We start from the raw sequence: 18,554 nt of genomic DNA, 5'->3' as shown, positions 1-18,554 counted from the left end.
CAGGGTTGGACAGAGACAGAGGACACTGGTTCATTCACACAGGGTTGGACAGAGGACACTGGTTCATCCACACAGGGTTGGACAGAGACAGAGGACACTGGTTCATTCACACAGGGTTGGACAGAGGACACTGGTTCATCCACACAGGGTTGTACAGAGACAGAGGACTCTGAATCAAATAGCCTACCAGATGATACAAAGTGCTCATTGAAACAATTCAGCATTTCAGTTTTGTCATGTACAGCAACAGAGTCCTTCAACACACATGACAGTAATTCATTAACATTACTGTTGCCAGACATAGACTTAAAAGCCTTCCAAAACATTCTAGAATCATTTAGGTTGTCAGTGGTAACAGACTTGGCCTTCCTGAGAAGAAAAGAACACTTGTTTCGAAGCTGCCTAAAAACAAGCCAATCAGCATCAGAACATGATTTCCTTGCTTTAAGCAGAGGCTAGATTACGATCGTGAATAATACAAGACAGCTCAGAAGAAAAACACGGATTATCCCACGCTTTAACCCTGAACCTATGGAATGGGGCATGTTTGTTTTACTATTTGGAGAAAGAAAAAAAACATCATGAAATAATTTCCAGGCAGTTTCTACATCAGAGATAAAACTCAATCTGCTCCAGTCAAAATAAAACAAATCATGAAAGAAATCCTGCTTATTAAAAACGATTAATTTCTCTTAGGAATAAAGAGTGGGTTTGTCTTAGGAACCTTAGTGTTTCTAACAGCAACAACAGCACAATAGTCACTTAAATCATGACAACAACAAAAAAACACACCAACCGCAGAATATTTATGTGGAACATTTGTCAATATCAAATCAATCCGGGTAGATATGGATTTTGCTGTGTGACCTAGAATGTATATTTAGGAGCACAAGTACGTACGCCTAGAAGAATTAAGGATTTTTAGCTTTAATACCTCAAATATCTTTCATTGTGCCCCTACATTTCTTTGTGTGCACCTACATTTCTTTGTGTGCCCCTACATTTCTTTGTGTGCACCTACATTTCTCAACTTAGGCTGAACATTTACAATGTTCTCCTTGTAAAAGCTCAGAGTAAAAGCCCTTGGCTCTTTGTGTACATCCCAAATAACAAGCTATTCCGTATACAGACCTTGGCCCCACTCTCCGAGGGGGAACATGCCCCCCAAATGTTTTTTCTCCCAATCCACACACGCTTATTAACACACACTTGTACATGTTTGAAATAGTACAAATCTAAGCCATCACTAGTTACCACACCCACAATGTAAGCCTACTGTACCCTCTTTGGTGATCTTGCAGGTGAACATGCCGTGTCCCTTGCAGGTTCCCCGTGTCATCCTGGCCTTGTAGAAGACTCCCTCCTTCCCTGCCTTGATGAGCTGCAGCAGACTGAGGTCTGCCTTGGTGAAACGGGGAGCCTGGGGATAATCACACGACTGTGGTTGTTATACTGTTTATAGACTTACTCAACTCGGTATACTTTTTAAACTGTGTACAACAGTGGAGGCTGGTGTGTGTGTGTGTGTGGGGGGGGGGGGAAGCTAGAGGAGGATGGGCTCATTGTAATGAACGGAATGGAATTAATGGAACGGAGTAAAACGTGGTTTTGATAACATTCCATTTATTCCATTCCGGCCATTACAATGAGCCCGTCCTCCTATAGCTCCTCCCACCAGCCTCCTCTGATATACAATATGGTTATTACCTACTGTACATCATCCATACACACTGTCTGTAGATCCCGTCTGTGTGTGTGTGCCTGTGTGTGTGTATAGTCCTATGCGCGGGTGTGTGTGTGTAGCAAATGTATGCATACCGGTTGCGGTGGCCTCCAAGGCAGTCTGTTCGTGACAGACCTGTTCTTGTTTCTCTGTAGTGACGTCTGCTCCTCAGGGTCCTCTTTCCCCAGCTTCTCTGTCAAGGTGATGGGGTACGGGCTCGGGGAAGCAGGAGAGAGGAGCGGGGAGTCTGGAGTGGAAAGTACATTTCCCAGAGGCCTTCCTCCTCGCAGGTCCCGAATGGTCCTCTCCAAGGAGCGATACCTGACAACAGCCAAAAGTGAGGATGTTCCGTGTATAGACAGACGGTCCATATGGGAATGGCTAACACAGAAAATATACTATATAGTGCAGTGCATTTGGGAAAGTATTCAGACCCCTTGACTTTTTCCACATTTTGTTACGTTACAGCGTTATTCTAAAATTGATTAAATTGTTTTTTCCCCCCTCATCAATCTACACACAATACCCATAATGACATCACAATACCCCATAATGACATCACAATACCCCATAATGACATCACAATACCCCATAATGACATCACAATACCCCATAATGACATCACAATACCCTATAATTACAAAGCAAAATGTTTTTTTTTTTGTCAATTTCTTTTAAGTGCATGAAATCAATTTACATAAGTATTCAGACACTTTACTCAGTACTTTGTTGAAGCACCTTTGGCAGCGATTTCAGCGATTTGAGTCTTCTTGGGTATGACGATACAAGCGTGGCACCTGTATTTAGTGAGTTTCTTGGCTGTGTCCTTAGAGTCGTTGTCCTGTTGGAAGGTGAACCTTCGTCCCAGTCTGAGGTCCTGAGCACTCTGGAGCAGGTTTTCATAAAGGGTCTCTCGGTACTTTGCTCTGTTCATCTTTCCCTCAATCTGACGAGTCTCCCAGTCCCATGATGCTGCCACCACCATGCTTCACCGTAGAGATGGTGCCAGGTTTCCTCCAGACGTGACACTTGGCATTCAGGCCAAAGTTTTCAATCTTGTTTCTCATGGTCTGAGAGTCTTTATGTGACTTTAGCAAACTCCAAGTGGGCTGTCATGTGCCTTTTACTGAAGAGTGGTTTCCCTCAGGCCCCTCTACCATAAAGGCCTCAGATTCTTGGTCACCTCCCTGACCAAGGCCATTCTCCCCCAATTGCTCAGTTTGGCTGTGCGGCCAGCTCTAGGAAGAGTCTTTGTGGTTCCAAACTTCTTCCATTTAAGAATGATAGAGGCCATTGTGTTCTTGGGGACCTTCAATGCTGCAGAAATGTTTTGCTACCCTTATCCAGATATGTGCCTCGAACACAATCCTGTCTCGGACCTCTACGGACAATTCCTTCGACCTCATGTCTTGATTTTTACTCGGTCATGCACAGTCCTCAACTGGGCACACAAGGTGGAAGGTGACATGAGGTTCTGATCGTAGCGATATCTGATCTGGTTGGAGGTTCTGAGTTTTGGTTTTAGCCATTATGTCCGTTGACCATTTTCCAGATAGCTGAATTTTAAGTTGTGTTCGATCATGTTAACAATGCATCGTAACTTGTTTCTAAATATATGTGTGGTAGATCTGCTTCCTTAAATATCGAGTTCCTTTCTCAAGGGTGGAAGGATAACTTTTTCATCTGTGTATAATTGTATCCCCAAAGTCGTGTCATCTAATTGAACTCTTGATTTGCTGGGCCAAATCATTTACAAAAAAGGACAAACAAAGTTGGGCCTTGTTTGACTCCAAACAGAGTGGGAAAACATTCGGTCTTCAACTCATTTACCTGTCCACAGGAGACTGGTGCATTCTCTCAACCAGCTTCACCTGGAATGCATTTCCAACTGTCTTGAAGGATTTCCCACATGTGATGAGCACTGGCTTGGTGCTTGGCTGCTTTTTCGTCACTCTGTGGTCCAACTCATCCCAAACCATCTCAGTTGGTTTGAGATCGGGTGATTGTGAAGGCCAGGTCATCTGATGCAGCACTCCATCACTCTCCTTCTTGGACAAATAGCCCTTATACAGCCTGGAGGTGTTTTGGGTCATTGTTGAAAAACAAATGATAGTCCCACTAAGCGCTAACCAGATGGGATGGCGTATCGCTGCAGAATACTGTGGTAGACATGCTGGTTAAGTGTGCCTTGAATTCTAAATAAATCCCGACAGTGTCACTAGCAAAGCACCTCCACCTCCTTCACACCTCCTCCATGTGTGTGGGAACCACACACGCAGAGATTATCGGTTCACCTACTCTGCGTCTCACAAAGACATGGCGGTTGGAACCAAAAATCTCAAATTTGGACTCATCAAACCAAAGGACAGATTTCCACCGGTCTAATGTCCATTGCTCGTTTTTCTTGGCCCAAGCAAGTCTCTTCTTCTTATTGGTGTCCTTTAGTAGTGGTTCTTTGTAGCAATTTGACCATGAAGGCCTGATTCACACAGTCTCCTCTGAACAGTTGATGTTGAGATGTGTCTGTTACTTGAACTCTGTGAAGCATTTATTTGGGCTGCCATTTCTGAGGCTGGTAAACTCAGTTGTGTGTGTGTGTGTGAATCCATGATTACAATGACGGATACATTTGATTATCTCGAGGGACAATCAAGGCGGAATAACATGGTTGTGGATGGAATTGCAGAATCTCCACATGAGACCTGGACGGACTCTGAGGACAAAGTGAGGGAAATTATCTCTGAGAAATTGAAGATGGACCACAGGAAGATTGAGGTGGAGCGCTCCCACAGGACTGCAAAACCAACATCCGACCCAGGTGAGAGGCCCAGGTCGATAGTGGTCAAGTTCCTGAGGTTCAAGGACAAGGTAGTGTAGCTGTTCTGGAAAGAGCTAAGAACTTGAGAGGCCGTATATTTTCCTTAATGAGGACTATCCTGACGCGGTGCGCCAGAAGAGGAACGAACTTATCCCAGCCAAGAAAGCTGCCAGAGCGCGTGGGGACATTGGTTACATCTGCTATAACAGGCTCATTGTCCGCTCTCCCTCCCAGAAGCCTTGAAGGGGTCTGAGTTCCAAGCCTATGGGTTCGTAGCTTCACCCCCACAGCACACACACACCCACACACCAATTGATTAATGGACTGTTGAATGTAAAAAATGTTCTCTTGCTTTGTTAGCTCTTTTCCGAATGATGTCTATCTCTGATAAGCTACCCAGGAAAGGACTGAAAATAGCAGCCCATATTAATAAATAGAGCCTTAGAAATAAAGGTTAATGAAATATAACTTCCTAACATCAGATAATATTTATACAGTGCACTAGGAAAGTATTCAGACCCCTTGAATTTTTCCACATTTTGTTACGTTACAGCCTTATTCTAAAACTGATTTTTTTAAAGTACTCAGTAATCTACACACAACATTAAAAATTAAAAACAGAAATACCTTATTTACATATGTATTCAGAACCCTTGCTATGAAATGTGAAATTGAGCTCAGGTACATCCTGTTTTCATTGATTGATTGATTGAACTTCAAATGATTGGACATGATTTGGAAAGGCAAACACCTGTCTATATAAAGGTCCCACCGTTAAGAGTTTATGTCAGAGCAAAATCCAAACCATGAGGTTGAAGGAATTGTCTGTAGAGCTCCAAGATAGGATTGTGTTCGAGGCACAGATCTGGGGAAGGGTAGCAAAAAATATCTGCAGCATTGAAGGTCCCCAAGTGGCCCCCATCATTCTTAAATGGAAGAAGTTTGAAACCACCAAGACACTTCCTAGATGTCTGCTCTACCCAAAATTACAACCAACCAATTGCTGCATTACCATTACCAAAGAGCATAAATGGTTAAAGAAAATTGTGGTGAATAAAAACATATACCAATTAAGGACCCAAAAAATGGACAGCTGTGCCATATTAATAGTTGGGAAGAGATTTGAGATGTACCCGTTTCCATGGAGCGTTGGACTAGTAACCGGAAGGTTGCGAGTTCAAACCCCCGAGCTGACAAGGTACAAATCTGTCGTTCTGCCCCTGAACAGGCAGTTAACCCACTGTTCCTAGGCCGTCATTGAAAATAAGAATGTGTTCTTAACTGACTTGCCTGGTTAAATAAAGGTAAAATTAAAATTAAAAATGGCTTGGTTTATGAATTGACGCGCAAAACAACGTCGGATTCAAAACTTTAACTTTCTCAATTTAAATTATTATACAAACGTCTTGCAATACAGTCTTCCCAGCTCTGCAGATTTTGCTGTGAGGAGACAGAGTCATTAGATCATTTATTTTGGTATTGTCCATATGTAGCTCGTTTTTGGTCACAGGTCCAGGAATGGCTGAAGAATTGCAACACTTGCTTAGAACTAATGCTGCAGATAGCAATACTGGGTGATTTGAAAAGTCATAGTCAATCAATCATATAATACATATTTTAGCAGAAATGTTTATTTAATTTACAATTTACAATCTTCCGGCGCCGACAGAGATGGCCGCCTCGCTTCGCGTTCCTAGGAAACTATGCAGTTTTTTGTTTTTTTACGTGTTATTTCTTACATTAGTACCCCAGGTCATCCTAGTTTTTTTGTTGGTTATTACTGCATTGTCGGAACTAGAAGCACAAGCATTTCGCTACACTTGCATTAACATCTGCTAACCATGTGTATGTGACAAATAAAATTTGATTTGATTTGAATAGAAAGGTTCAGTACTTTTGTGAAGCATCACAGCACAGTTGAACAATATACAGTGGGGCAACAAAGTATTTAGTCAGCCATCAATTGTGCAAGTTCTCCCACTTAAAAAGACGAGAGAGGCCTGTAATTTTAATCATAGGTACACTTCAACTATGACAGACAAAATTGTAGGATTTTTAATGAATTTATTTGCAAATTATGGTGGAAAATAAGTCCCCCCCCCCCCCCCCACTGTATACTTTAAAAAAAAGACTCTTCCTAGAGCTGGCCGATCGGCCAAACTGAGGGCCTTGGTCAGGGAGGTGACATAGAACCCAATGGTCACATGGGAGTTCCCATGTGAAGATGACATAAACTTCCAGAAGCACAATCATCTCTGCAGCATTCTACCAATCAGGCCTTTATGGTAGAGTGGCCAGACACAAGCCACTCCTGCGTAAAAGGCAAGACAGCCCACTTGGAGTTTGCCAAAAGACACTAAAATACTCTCAGACCATGAGAAACAAGATTCTCTAGTCTGATGAAACCAAGATTTAAATCTTTGGCCTGAATGCCAAGCATCACATCTGGAGGAAACCTGGCACCATCCCTACAGTGAAGCATGGTGGGGATGTTTTTCAGTGGCAGGGACAGGGAGACTAGTCAGGATCAAGGCAAAGATGATCGGAGCAGAGTACAGAGAGATCCTTAAAGGAAACCTGCTCCAGAGCACTCAGGACCTCAGACTGGGATGGCGGTTCACCTTCCAACAGGACAACAACCCTAAGCACCCAGCCAAGACAATGCAGGAAGGGCTTCGGGATGAGTCTCTGAATGTCCCCGAGTGGCCCAGCCAGAGCCCGGACTTAAACCCGATTGAACAGCTCTGGAGAGACCTGAAAATAGCTGTGCAGCAACCTGACAGAGCTTGAGAGGATCTGCAGAGAAGAATGGGAGAAATTCCCCAAATACAGGTGTGCCAAGCTTGTAGCGTCATACCCAAGAAGACTCATGGCTGTAATCGCTGCCAAAAGGTGCTTCAACAAAGTACTGAGTAAATCTGATATTTCAGTTTTTATTTTTAATAAATTGGCAAAAATCTCTAAAAACATGTTTGTTTTTTGTTGTCATTAGGGGTATTGTGTGTAGATTGATGAGGGGGTGGGGGGGGATGATTAATCAACCTTACAATAAGACTAACGTATCAAAATGTGGAAAGAAGTCAAGGGGTTTGAATACATTCCGAAAGCTTTCTGAGATAATTCATTTGAGGATCCATCAGTAGAAATACAAGGATGTAACATCTATAGAAGAGACAGGAATCCTGATGGGGGGAGGTGTTGCTGTATATATTCAGAGCCATATCCCTGTAATGTTTATAGGGGAGGTGTTGTATATATTCAGAGCCATATCCCTGTAATGCTTATAGGGGAGGTGCTGTATATATTCAGAGCCATATCCCTGTAATGTTTAGAGAAGATCTCATGTCAAGTGTTATTGAAGTGTTGTGGTTGCAGGTTCACTTGGCTCATCTAAAGCCTTTTCTTTTGGGGTGTTGCTACTGGCCACCAAGTGCTAACAGTCAGTATATCTAAATAATATGTGTGAAATGCTTGATAGTGTATGTGATGTAAACAGAGAGGTCTACTTTCTTGGGGACCTGGATATTGACTGGTTTTCATCAAGCTGTCCGCTCAAGAGGAATCTTCTCACTGTAACCAGTGCTTGTGGGTGTCATTGGTGTGGGAGGGATCATAATCGTCTTCAAGCCTCGTCAAGGTGCCCGTGGTAACAGTCCTCGGTGCTGTAATGAACCATGCTCTCTCAGATGTGGTATCGCACCTGTTAACACCTTTTCTATAACTTTGTGTGAAATCTATTATTGCAAACAGCAAGTAAAATATACCCTTTGTGTTTTATAGAAATGCAAGGTATTTAATGTCAATTATTTTATGCTTACTTAATGTTTTTTAGACTGTTCATTCTTTCTAAAAAATACATTTGAAGTTTATACAGTGGGGAGAACAAGTATTTGATACACTGCCGATTTTCCTACTTACAAAGCATGTAGAGGTCTGTAATTTTTATCATAGGTACACTTCAACTGTGAGAGACGGAATCTAAAACAAAAATCCAGAAAATCACATTGTATGATTTTTAAGTACTTAATTTGCATTTTATTGCATGACATAAGTATTTGATACATCAGAAAATATTTGGTACAGAAACCTTTGTTTGCAATTACAGAGATCATACGTTTCCTGTAGTTCTTGACCAGGTTTGCACACACTGCAGCAGGGATTTTGGCCCACTCCTCCATACAGACCTTCTCCAGATCCTTCAGGTTTCTGGGCTGTCGCTGGGCAATACGGACTTTCAACTCCCTCCAAAGATTTTCTATTGGGGTCAGGTCTGGAGACTGGCTAGGCCACTCCAGGACCTTGAGATGCTTCTTACGGAGCCACTCCTTAGTTGCCCTGGCTGTGTGTTTCGGGTCATTGTCATGCTGGAAAACCCAGCCACGACCCATCTTCAATGCTCTTACTGAGGGAAGGAGGTTGTTGGCCAAGATCTCGCGATACATGGCCCCATCCATCCTCCCCTCAATACGGTGCAGTCGTCCTGTCCCCTTTGCAGAAAAGCATCCCCAGATAATGAGGTTTCCACCTCCGTGCTTCACGGTTGGGATGGTGTTCTTGGGGTTGTACTCATCCTTCTTCTTCCTCCAAACACGGCGACTGGAGTTTAGACCAAAAAGCTATATTTTTGTCTCATCAGACCACATGACCTTCTCCAATTCCTTCTCTGGATCATCCAGATGGTCATTGGCAAACTTCAGACAGGCCTGGACATGCGCTGGCTTGAACATGGGGACCTTGCGTGCGCTGCAGGATTTTAATCCACAACGGCGTAGTGTGTTACTAATGGTTTTCTTTGAGACTGTGGTCCCCAGGTCCTGCCGTGTAGTTCTGGGCTGATCCCTCATGATCATTGATGCCCCACGAGGTGAGATCTTGCATGGCGCCCCAGACCGAGGGTGATTGACTGTCATCTTGAACTTCTTCCATTTTCTAATAATTGCGCCAACAGTTGTTGCCTTCTCACCAAGCTGCTTGCCTATTGTCCTGTAGCACATCCCAGCCTTGTGCAGGTCTACAATTTTAACCCTGATGTCCTTACACAGCTCTCTGGTCTTGGCCATTGTGGAGAGGTTGGAGTCTGTTTGATTGAGTGTGTGGACAGGTGTCTTTTATACAGGTAACGAGTTCAAACAGGTGCAGTTAATACAGGTAATGAGTGGAGAACAGGAGGGATTCTTAAAGAAAAACGAACAGGTCTGTGAGAGCTGGAATTCTTACTGGTTGGTAGGTGATCAAATACTTGTCATGCAATAAAATGCAAATTAATCACTTAAAAATCAAACAATGTGATTTTCTGGATTTTTGTTTTAGATTCCGTCTCTCACAGTTGAAGTGTACCTATGATAAAAATTACAGACCTCTACATGCTTTGTAAGTAGGAAAACCTGCAAAATCGGCAGTGTATCAAATACTTGTTCTCCCCACTGTGTGTGTGTGTGTGTGTGTGTGTATATATATATATATATATATTAAATGGTCTAGGGGGGAGTGTATGAATAATTTAAGATAATACACAACGCAGAGGACTAGAGGTCAATAGAGAATTAACGATCAATGGAAATATATTTTTTCAGTTCACCATTTTCCAGTATGATTTCAATTCTTTAACTTTTTTTTGTCTAACCCCACTTATTAATTTAAATTCCAAAATTGCTTAAGGTTGTTAATTTGCAGTTGTTGGGAGATGGTGCTTGGCTCCTTCTGAAGCTCCTCTTATACAGTATCTACAGTCTCTAAGTCTACACAGATTTTCTTTTCTCCGCGCCCCAACAGTACTAGCTGACAGAGGCTCACATAACTTCAAACCGCAATGTTTAATCGAAAAGTAGAATACAGAACATTTCTCAAACCCATTGAGGTGAGCCGTCTTACTTTTTGAGCCACAGAGTCCCCAGCACTATGAAAACCAGGACGGTGAGCAGACACACCCCGATGAGGAGGTAATGAGGTAGGTCCAACTTCATGCTGGAAGTGACAGACGAGACTTTAGGTACACACAAGCACGCAAGATAGATGTCTGAAAGTTAAGTACATAGCGGGACCTAAGTCTTCACATAAGATTACATCGAGGCTCATATTCCATTTCAGGTGAACTCACTTGGAGAATTGGGTGGTTGAATTGTTCAAGGAGGCCATCATGTCATCCAGTTACTCATCCTTGTTCATGTAGACAGACAGCATGTCAGTGACGAGTCAGAAAAAGAGACCTCCGCCTATCTACCCGTCTAACCCTACTTGTCCTCTCAAAAGGGCCCCTTGGGGAGGATACATCTGTTTCATAACACACTGCACAAAAAATGTTTTTTAAAAAGTAAACTGGCACTGCCCAACAATAGACTTGAGACAACGTCTAGACTCACAGAAGGATTCTCTGTCGATAACTGTGATGATCTGCTTTTCTCTGAGACCCCCTTTGAAGAGAAGACACCCGTTGAGAGGAAATGGAATACATCATATCCTGTGTTAGTGGAGGCAGAAGGACGGGTTTTTGTTTGCTCAAGAACCACACAGCACGGAGGGGAAATGCACAGTAGCATCCCGTGGTTTTCAATTTTTTTTTTAAAACTGGCGTGGAGACCGAGCTGTCTGACTGACAGAGACACTTACTGCATCTATACAATGAACACCTAGGTCCACGAAATGTTGAGGAACTTATCCGTATCGTGTGACCTTTTTCGGATCAATTGCGGGCAGTGAAGGATATAATGAATATGAATGATATGATCTATATGGAGGAGTACGAAGCAGACAGACAAATAAAGACACACTTCTTCAGTTGGAAATGGATGCTTCACAGTGAAGTTCAGTCCCGTCTTCGTCCCAAAGGGCACCCTATTTACTATACAGTGCACTACTTTTGCCCAGGGCCCATAGGGCTCTATGTAAGGAATAGGTTGCCATTTAGGACATAAACGATGTCTGTCGTTTTTTTGGGGTCAGGCGTAAATAACAACACGCTGTGAGTCTTTGTTTCGGGGAAGTAACTGTTCTGTTCCGACCACCACAGCTGCTAGCTAGTCTGTTCGGCAGAAAGTGACACGGACTAAAAGTGGAGGGTTGGGGTTTCTGCACGCGCGTACATACACACACCACACACACACACACACACACACACACACACACACACACACACACACACACACACACACACACACACACACACACAAGAAAACCAAGCCATCAACTGAATGCCTTAATTGCATCTGTTGTATTGAATGTGTTGCTTGGATATTAGTTACAGATCAACAGTTTCATCACACCATATACAACAGTATTTTTTGTATTTTTTTTTACAGTTCACATTCAAATACATCTGTTTTAATGGCTTATTTTACAAAACACTTTATGTACATTTTCAATGTCAGTGCAATATCATTTTAATTCTTTAAACACTTTCTACAAAATAAAAAGATAATTTCAATGAATTACATCTCTTTCCGATCCATCAAAAAAAAAAAAATTCAGTAGTAGACTGCACTATCTGCCAACGGGTCATACCATCCTGCCACAGAGGGAGGGGGTGTACACTGGTCAGTTAATAAATTAGCATTGGGCTTCACAGGATTGAAATGCTCATAGGAGTGTTTTAAAAGATAAATATGTTTTCTGGCTGGAATCAGAACAAAATGTAGCTGACTGGATCTGAAGTGAACCAGTAGGGCCGTGGGTTCCAGGACGGCATCTGTGTGCTTGCTGCTGGTAAAGAGTGCTGAAGATGCGGTAAATTGCAAAGTATAAAATCCCACCCTATTCCCTACATGGAGCACTACTTTTGACCAGAGCCCTAGTCAAAAGTAGGGCACGACATAGGGGGATAGGGTGCTGTTTGTGACGCAAACGTCCTAATTTCCTGTCTCAGTGCAGGGCACACATCTAGCCCATAGAGCAGAGGGTTCAGAGCCACTAGGGCACTCCAAAGGGCACTCCAAAGGGTATATGGGGATGCCATTTGGGACTCTGCTCAAGCAAAATATAGAAAGCCGCTTTTGTTTGACTTGGATATGTACGGTTCGGATATCCACACTAACCCACTACTTAGTATAAAGCAATGTATTGGGCAGGCATTCTAAGTGCTACTGTATGCTAGTGTAAACATTGGAACATGGACTGTTCTATTGGAATGAAGTGATGTAACACGGTATATACAAAAGTATGGACCCCCTTTCAAATGAGTGGATTCTGCCATTTCAGTCACACCTAAATCGAGCACACTGCCATGCAATCTCCATAGACAAACATTGGCAGTAGAATGGCCTTACTTGAAGAGCTCAGTGACTTTCAAATGTGGTACAGTCATAAGATGCCACCATTCTAACAAGTCTACTCGTTACATTTCTGTCCTGCTAGAGCTTCCCCAGTCAACTGTAAGTGCTGTTATTGTGAAGTAGAAACATCTAGGAGCAACAAACGGCTCAGCCCGCGAAGTGGTAGGCCACACACGCCTAATACTGAGTTCCAAACTGCCTCTTGAAGCAATGTCAGCACAAGAACTGTTCGTCGGGAGCTTTGTGAAATGGGTTTCCATGGCCGAGCAGCCGCACACAAGCCTAAAATCACAATGCGCAATGCCAAGCGTCGGCTGGAATGGTGTAAAGCTCTCAGCCATTGGACGAATTTGGGTTTGGTGGATTCCATGTTTGGTGGAGAAGGAATATTGGCCTGGGGTTGTTTTTCATGGTTCGGACTAGGCCCCTTAGTTCTAGTGAAGGGAAATCTTAACGCTACAGCATACAATGACATTCTAGATGATTCTGTGCTTCCAACTTTGTGGCAACAGTTTGGGGAAGGCCCTTTCCTGTGTCAGTATGACAATGCCCCCCCGTGCACAAAGTACAGAAATGGTTTGTCGAGATCGGTGTGGAAGAACTTGACTGGCCTGCACAGAGCTCTGACCTCAACCCCATCGAACACCTTTGGGATGATTTGGAACTCCGACTGCGAGCCAGGCCTAATCGCCCCCAACATCAGTGCCCGACGTCACTAATGCTCTTGTGGAAGAATGGAAGCAAGTCCCAGCAGCAATGTTCCAACATATAGTGGGAAGCCTTCCCAGAAGACTGGAGGCTGTTATAGCAGCAAAATTGCAGGACCAACTCCATATTAATGCCCATGGTTTTGAAATGGGATTTTCGACCAGGAGGTGTCCACATACTTTTGGTCATGTAGGGTGTATTTAAAATATTGGATAAAATGTCCTATAACATTCAATAGTTAGACATCGTTTTACAGTGTGGGGGGGGGGGGGGGGGGGGGGGGATATAAAAAAGACAAAAGAACATTCAGTAATTCAATCTGCATTAATCTCTCAATCCATTTTCTGACAAGGACAATAACATTTCATTCAATGACAGAAATGTTATCCAGCGCATCCATGATGATCATATAATCCCCCCCCCCCCCAAAACAAATAGAGCAGCAACAACTTTCTAAGGGGGTCAGAGGCTTTAAAATCACCTGGCATTTACCTGGCATTTACCTGGCATTCACCTGGCATTCACCTGGCATTCACCCGGCATTCACCCGGCATTCACCCGGCCTTCACCCGGCCTTCACCCGGCCTTCACCTGGCATTCACCCGGCATTCGCCCGACATTCACCTGGCCTTCACCCGGCATTCACCCGGCATTCACCTGGCCTTCACCCGGCATTCACCTAGCCTTCACCTGGTATTCACCCGGCATTCACCTGGCATTCACCCGGAATTCACCCGGCATTTACCTAGCATTCACCCGGCATTCACCCAGCATTCACCTGGCATTCACCCGACATTCACCTAGCATTCCCCTGGCATTCACCCGGCATTCACCCGGCATTCACCCGGCATTCACCTAGCATTCACCCGGCATTCACCTGGCATTCACCCGACATTCACCTAGCATTCACCCGGCATTCACCTAGCATTCACCTGGCATTCACCCGGCATTTACCTAGCATTCACCCGGCATTCACCTAGCATTCACCTGGCATTCACCCGGCATTTACCTAGCATTCACCTGGCATTCACCCGGCATTCACCTAGCATTCACCTGGCATTCTCTTGAATGAACCTAGAACTTGCTTGGAGGACAACCTCACTATATAAGAGAACGTTTAGAAATCATAAATAATGAGAACCGTCGAGTATTGTATTGTTTTCCAGGGAGGAAACAGGCATCTGTTCACAAAAGGTAACGTAAAAAGATGGCCGCTCTACAGAAGAGCTGCTCGTAAAAACCAGACAAAAAAAAAAACTATAAAAATATATCAAATGACTTTAAAGTTAAGGTGAAATAAAATAAAGTGGTTCAGGTGCGTTCTTCCAGTACACTGGGCCTGTTTGAATGCTTTAGAAATGAGTCCTTCCTTCCTTATGGTAGTTATTGGATAGCTATAATTAAGGGTATCACCATAGTACTTTCCCCAACCCAACCACTTCAGCTCTGTGATTACTTCAAGGAATGTAAGGAAGGATACATTTCTCAAGTATTGGAACAAAAAGGGCGACGTCTCCTCTGACAGTCCACTGAACTAAAATCTCCTGATAATGTCGTCTTTCTGCCCAAATCGGTCATCACTAGTTACCACAGACACAATGTCATAATTATGGCTAAACCACATCGATTTCTAAAACTGTTTTTAAACCTAACCACACTGCTAACTTTAAGCCTAAACCTTAAAATAAAAAAACAAAAAGCACATTTTTTTGTATTCATGAATTTGTACAAGATGGCCAATCTGGACTTTGTGGCTGTGGTAACTAGTGCCAACCACCCCCAATCAGGTTTAATCTTTCTCAGAGCACTAAAATGTGAGCCTTTTGATTGGCCAGGAGAATCCATGTAACACTTTGGCATGACTATGTCACATCTCTGCCATCTCGCCATGGAAACACACGTATGGCAGACAGAGAAGCAGACATTTGGCTAGTGGCTTGGCCACAAGTCATGAACAGAACAAGCAATGGTTTATACTTCACGTGCACTACCGTAGTCTTCCTAGTGTTGGTAAAAAGACGCCATAACACCTGTCAGCATACCTGCTATGAAACGTGGGTAATCACTAACCATCATAGTGTGTTATGACAGCGCAATTTAAGTAGTGATTTACCACAGATTATTTTGTCTAGCAGCTGATGGAAATGATAACAACATGGTATTGTTGAGAGTGGAGCTGTGAGGACTAGATACAACATGGTATTGTTGAGAGTGGAGCTGTGAGGACTAGATACAACATGGTATTGTTGAGAGAGTGGAGCTGTGAGGACTAGCTATAACATGGTATTGTTGAGAGAGTGGAGCTGTGAGGACTAGATACAACATGGTATTGAGAGAGTGGAGCTGTGAGGACTAGATACAACATGGTATTGAGAGAGTGGAGCTATGAGGACTAGATACAACATGGTATTGTTGAGAGAGTGGAGCTGTGAGGACTAGACACAACATGCTATTGAGAGAGTGGAGCTATGAGGACTAGATACAACATAGTATTGAGAGAGTGGAGCTATGAGGACTAGACACAACATGGTATTGTTGAGAGAGTGGAGCTATGAGGTGAGGACTAGCTACAACATGGTATTGTTGAGAGAGTGGAGCTGTGAGGACTAGCTACAACATGGTATTGAGAGAGTGGAGCTGTGAGGACTAGATACAACATGGTATTGTTGAGAGAGTGGAGCTATGAGGACTAGATACAACATGGTATTGTTGAGAGAGTGGAGCTGTGAGGACTAGCTATAACATGGTATTGTTGAGAGAGTGGAGCTGTGGGGACTAGATACAACATGGTATTGTTGAGAGAGTGGAGCTATGAGGACTAGCTACAACATGGTATTGTTGAGAGAGTGGAGCTGTGAGGACTAGCTACAACATGGTATTGTTGAGAGTGGAGCTATGAGGACTAGATACAACATGGTATTGTTGAGAGAGTGGAGCTGTGAGGACTAGATACAACATGGTATTGAGAGAGTGGAGCTGTGAGGACTAGATACAACATGGTATTGTTGAGAGAGTGGAGCTGTGAGGACTAGATACAACATGGTATTGTTGAGAGAGTGGAGCTGTGAGGACTAGATACAACATGGTATTGTTGAGAGAGTGGAGCTGTGAGGACTAGATACAACATGGTATTGAGAGAGTGGAGCTATGAGGACTAGATACAACATGGTATTGAGAGAGTGGAGCTGTGAGGACTAGATACAACATGGTATTGTTGAGAGAGTGGAGCTGTGAGGACTAGATACAACATGGTATTGTTGAGAGAGTGGAGCTATGAGGACTAGATACAACATGGTATTGTTGAGAGAGTGGAGCTGTGAGGACTAGATACAACATGGTATTGTTGAGAGAGTGGAGCTGTGAGGACTAGATACAACATGGTATTGAGAGAGTGGAGCTGTGAGGACTAGATACAACATGGTATTGTTGAGAGAGTGGAGCTATGAGGACTAGATACAACATGGAAATTTGACAGGCAGTCCTTGCTTGCATCCCAAATGGCACCCTATTCCCTATGGGCCCAGGTCACAAGTAGTGCACTAGGGAATAGGGTGCCATCTGGGATGTACCCTATTCATGTACAGTATCAGACTAGCTCCCTACAACGTACTGTAGACAAACAGTGGAGACGACGACGTCAACCTTTAAATGAACCAAATTGTGCATAAAAAAAATATAATAAAAATATATATCTCTATAAAATAAGTATTTGGAGAAAGAGAAAACAAAACTAAAATTATATATATATATATATATATATGAATCTTTGAAACATCCTCTATGGCACCTGTCCAGAACATAACTCAGATTTAAACTCAAGCTTGTGAGTTAAAACGACTTACAATGAACACCCCCTAAACTCATTCAATTGTTATGGGTACATTGATCAGCAATTGCACATTTTTGTTTTGGCAGTTGCTTGGCAACGGGGTCAAATTTAGGTCAAACACCTCGATTTTTGTGCAACCTTTCCTTCATAAAAGGGAGATCGTAATTTTTTTTTGAAGTGCGTGCTTGCACGTGTGTGTGTGTGTGTGTGTTTGTGGACATCAACATAGGAAGTGTGTGAGGTTAATTTTTACTGTTCCAATTGGCCAACGAAATGCAAGCGACAGTGGAGGTAACAATACGAGTTGTTTTTGTACTGACAGTATCGTTACTGAAGAAGGAACATAAGAACCCGTACCAATATAAAACAACACAGTCATCTTTATCCTACCGATACTGTATAGAGTTATAGAGCCAGACATTATGTAGGTGTGTGAACATATTGTGATGGCTGCAGGGGAGGAAAATGCACAACAGGAAAGCAATCTCAGTTTATGTGATGGTAATCCAACACACATACAGGTGGGGTGGGGTGGGGTGGGGGGGGGGTCAGGCTAAATGTACACCAGTTTAATGCTTTATGTGGGGTTTAAATGTTGTTCTCTTGGCAAGCTTTCAAAACAAAGGGGGGTATTCAACCGATATTCGAAAAGAAGTGGTTCAGTTTGTGATGACCATTTTGTGCTTCTTGGCGACCAGTGACTGGCTGAAGAAGAAGCGTTGTGTAGGCAGAGTGTTGAGGGGCTGAGTGGGTCGGTTCAGAGTTACAGGCAGAGTGTTGAGGGGCTGAGTGGGTCGGTTCAGAGTTACAGGCAGAGTGTTGAGGGGCTGAGTGGGTCGGTTCAGAGTCACAGGCTGAGTGGGTCGGTTCAGAGTCACAGGCTGAGTGGGTCGGTTCAGTCACAGGCAGAGTGTTGAGGGGCTGAGTGGGTCGGTTCAGAGTCACAGGCAGAGTGTTGAGGGGTAGGTGGGTGGGTGGGTCGAGGGTGTTATCCTGATCACTGCAGGACACAGTACTTCTTGTAGTCAGACTCAAAGTCCTCGTCCATGCTAGTGGTGTCGGCCATCTTCTTGCCGTCAGTCTTTGGCAGGAACTGAGAGTAGTCCACCGCCTGCTGCTCATAGAACAGTATGTAGGCAGAGTCCGTGTCCATCTCCTCCGAGTGCACTTCCTAGGGAGGACACGTCAAACAAGTACGCACTTGAAAAGAGA

At 43.5% G+C, this 18,554-nt stretch overlaps 1 protein-coding gene and 1 pseudogene across 1 annotated transcript in view; both read right to left on the bottom strand.

Annotated features, from left to right (window-relative positions):
* Window positions 1–10,992, bottom strand: part of si:ch211-167j9.5 (fibroblast growth factor receptor homolog 1) — a 32,943-nt gene extending 21,951 nt beyond the window's left edge. Inside the window, 4 exon segments of the mRNA XM_020503794.2 lie at window positions 1,282–1,420; window positions 1,819–2,044; window positions 10,413–10,505; window positions 10,639–10,992. Of these exon segments, the coding sequence (XP_020359383.1) occupies window positions 1,282–1,420; window positions 1,819–2,044; window positions 10,413–10,505; window positions 10,639–10,679 (499 nt within the window). The 5' untranslated portion in view covers window positions 10,680–10,992.
* A 737-nt stretch (window positions 10,993–11,729) lies between these two features.
* The window catches only part of LOC109904936 (ubiquitin carboxyl-terminal hydrolase 32-like), a 108,912-nt pseudogene continuing 102,087 nt past the window's right edge, over window positions 11,730–18,554 (bottom strand).

Source organism: Oncorhynchus kisutch, linkage group LG15 (assembly GCF_002021735.2).
Source record: "Oncorhynchus kisutch isolate 150728-3 linkage group LG15, Okis_V2, whole genome shotgun sequence".
Lineage (NCBI taxonomy): Eukaryota > Metazoa > Chordata > Actinopteri > Salmoniformes > Salmonidae > Oncorhynchus > Oncorhynchus kisutch.
This window is presented reverse-complemented; position numbering and strand designations above follow the sequence as displayed.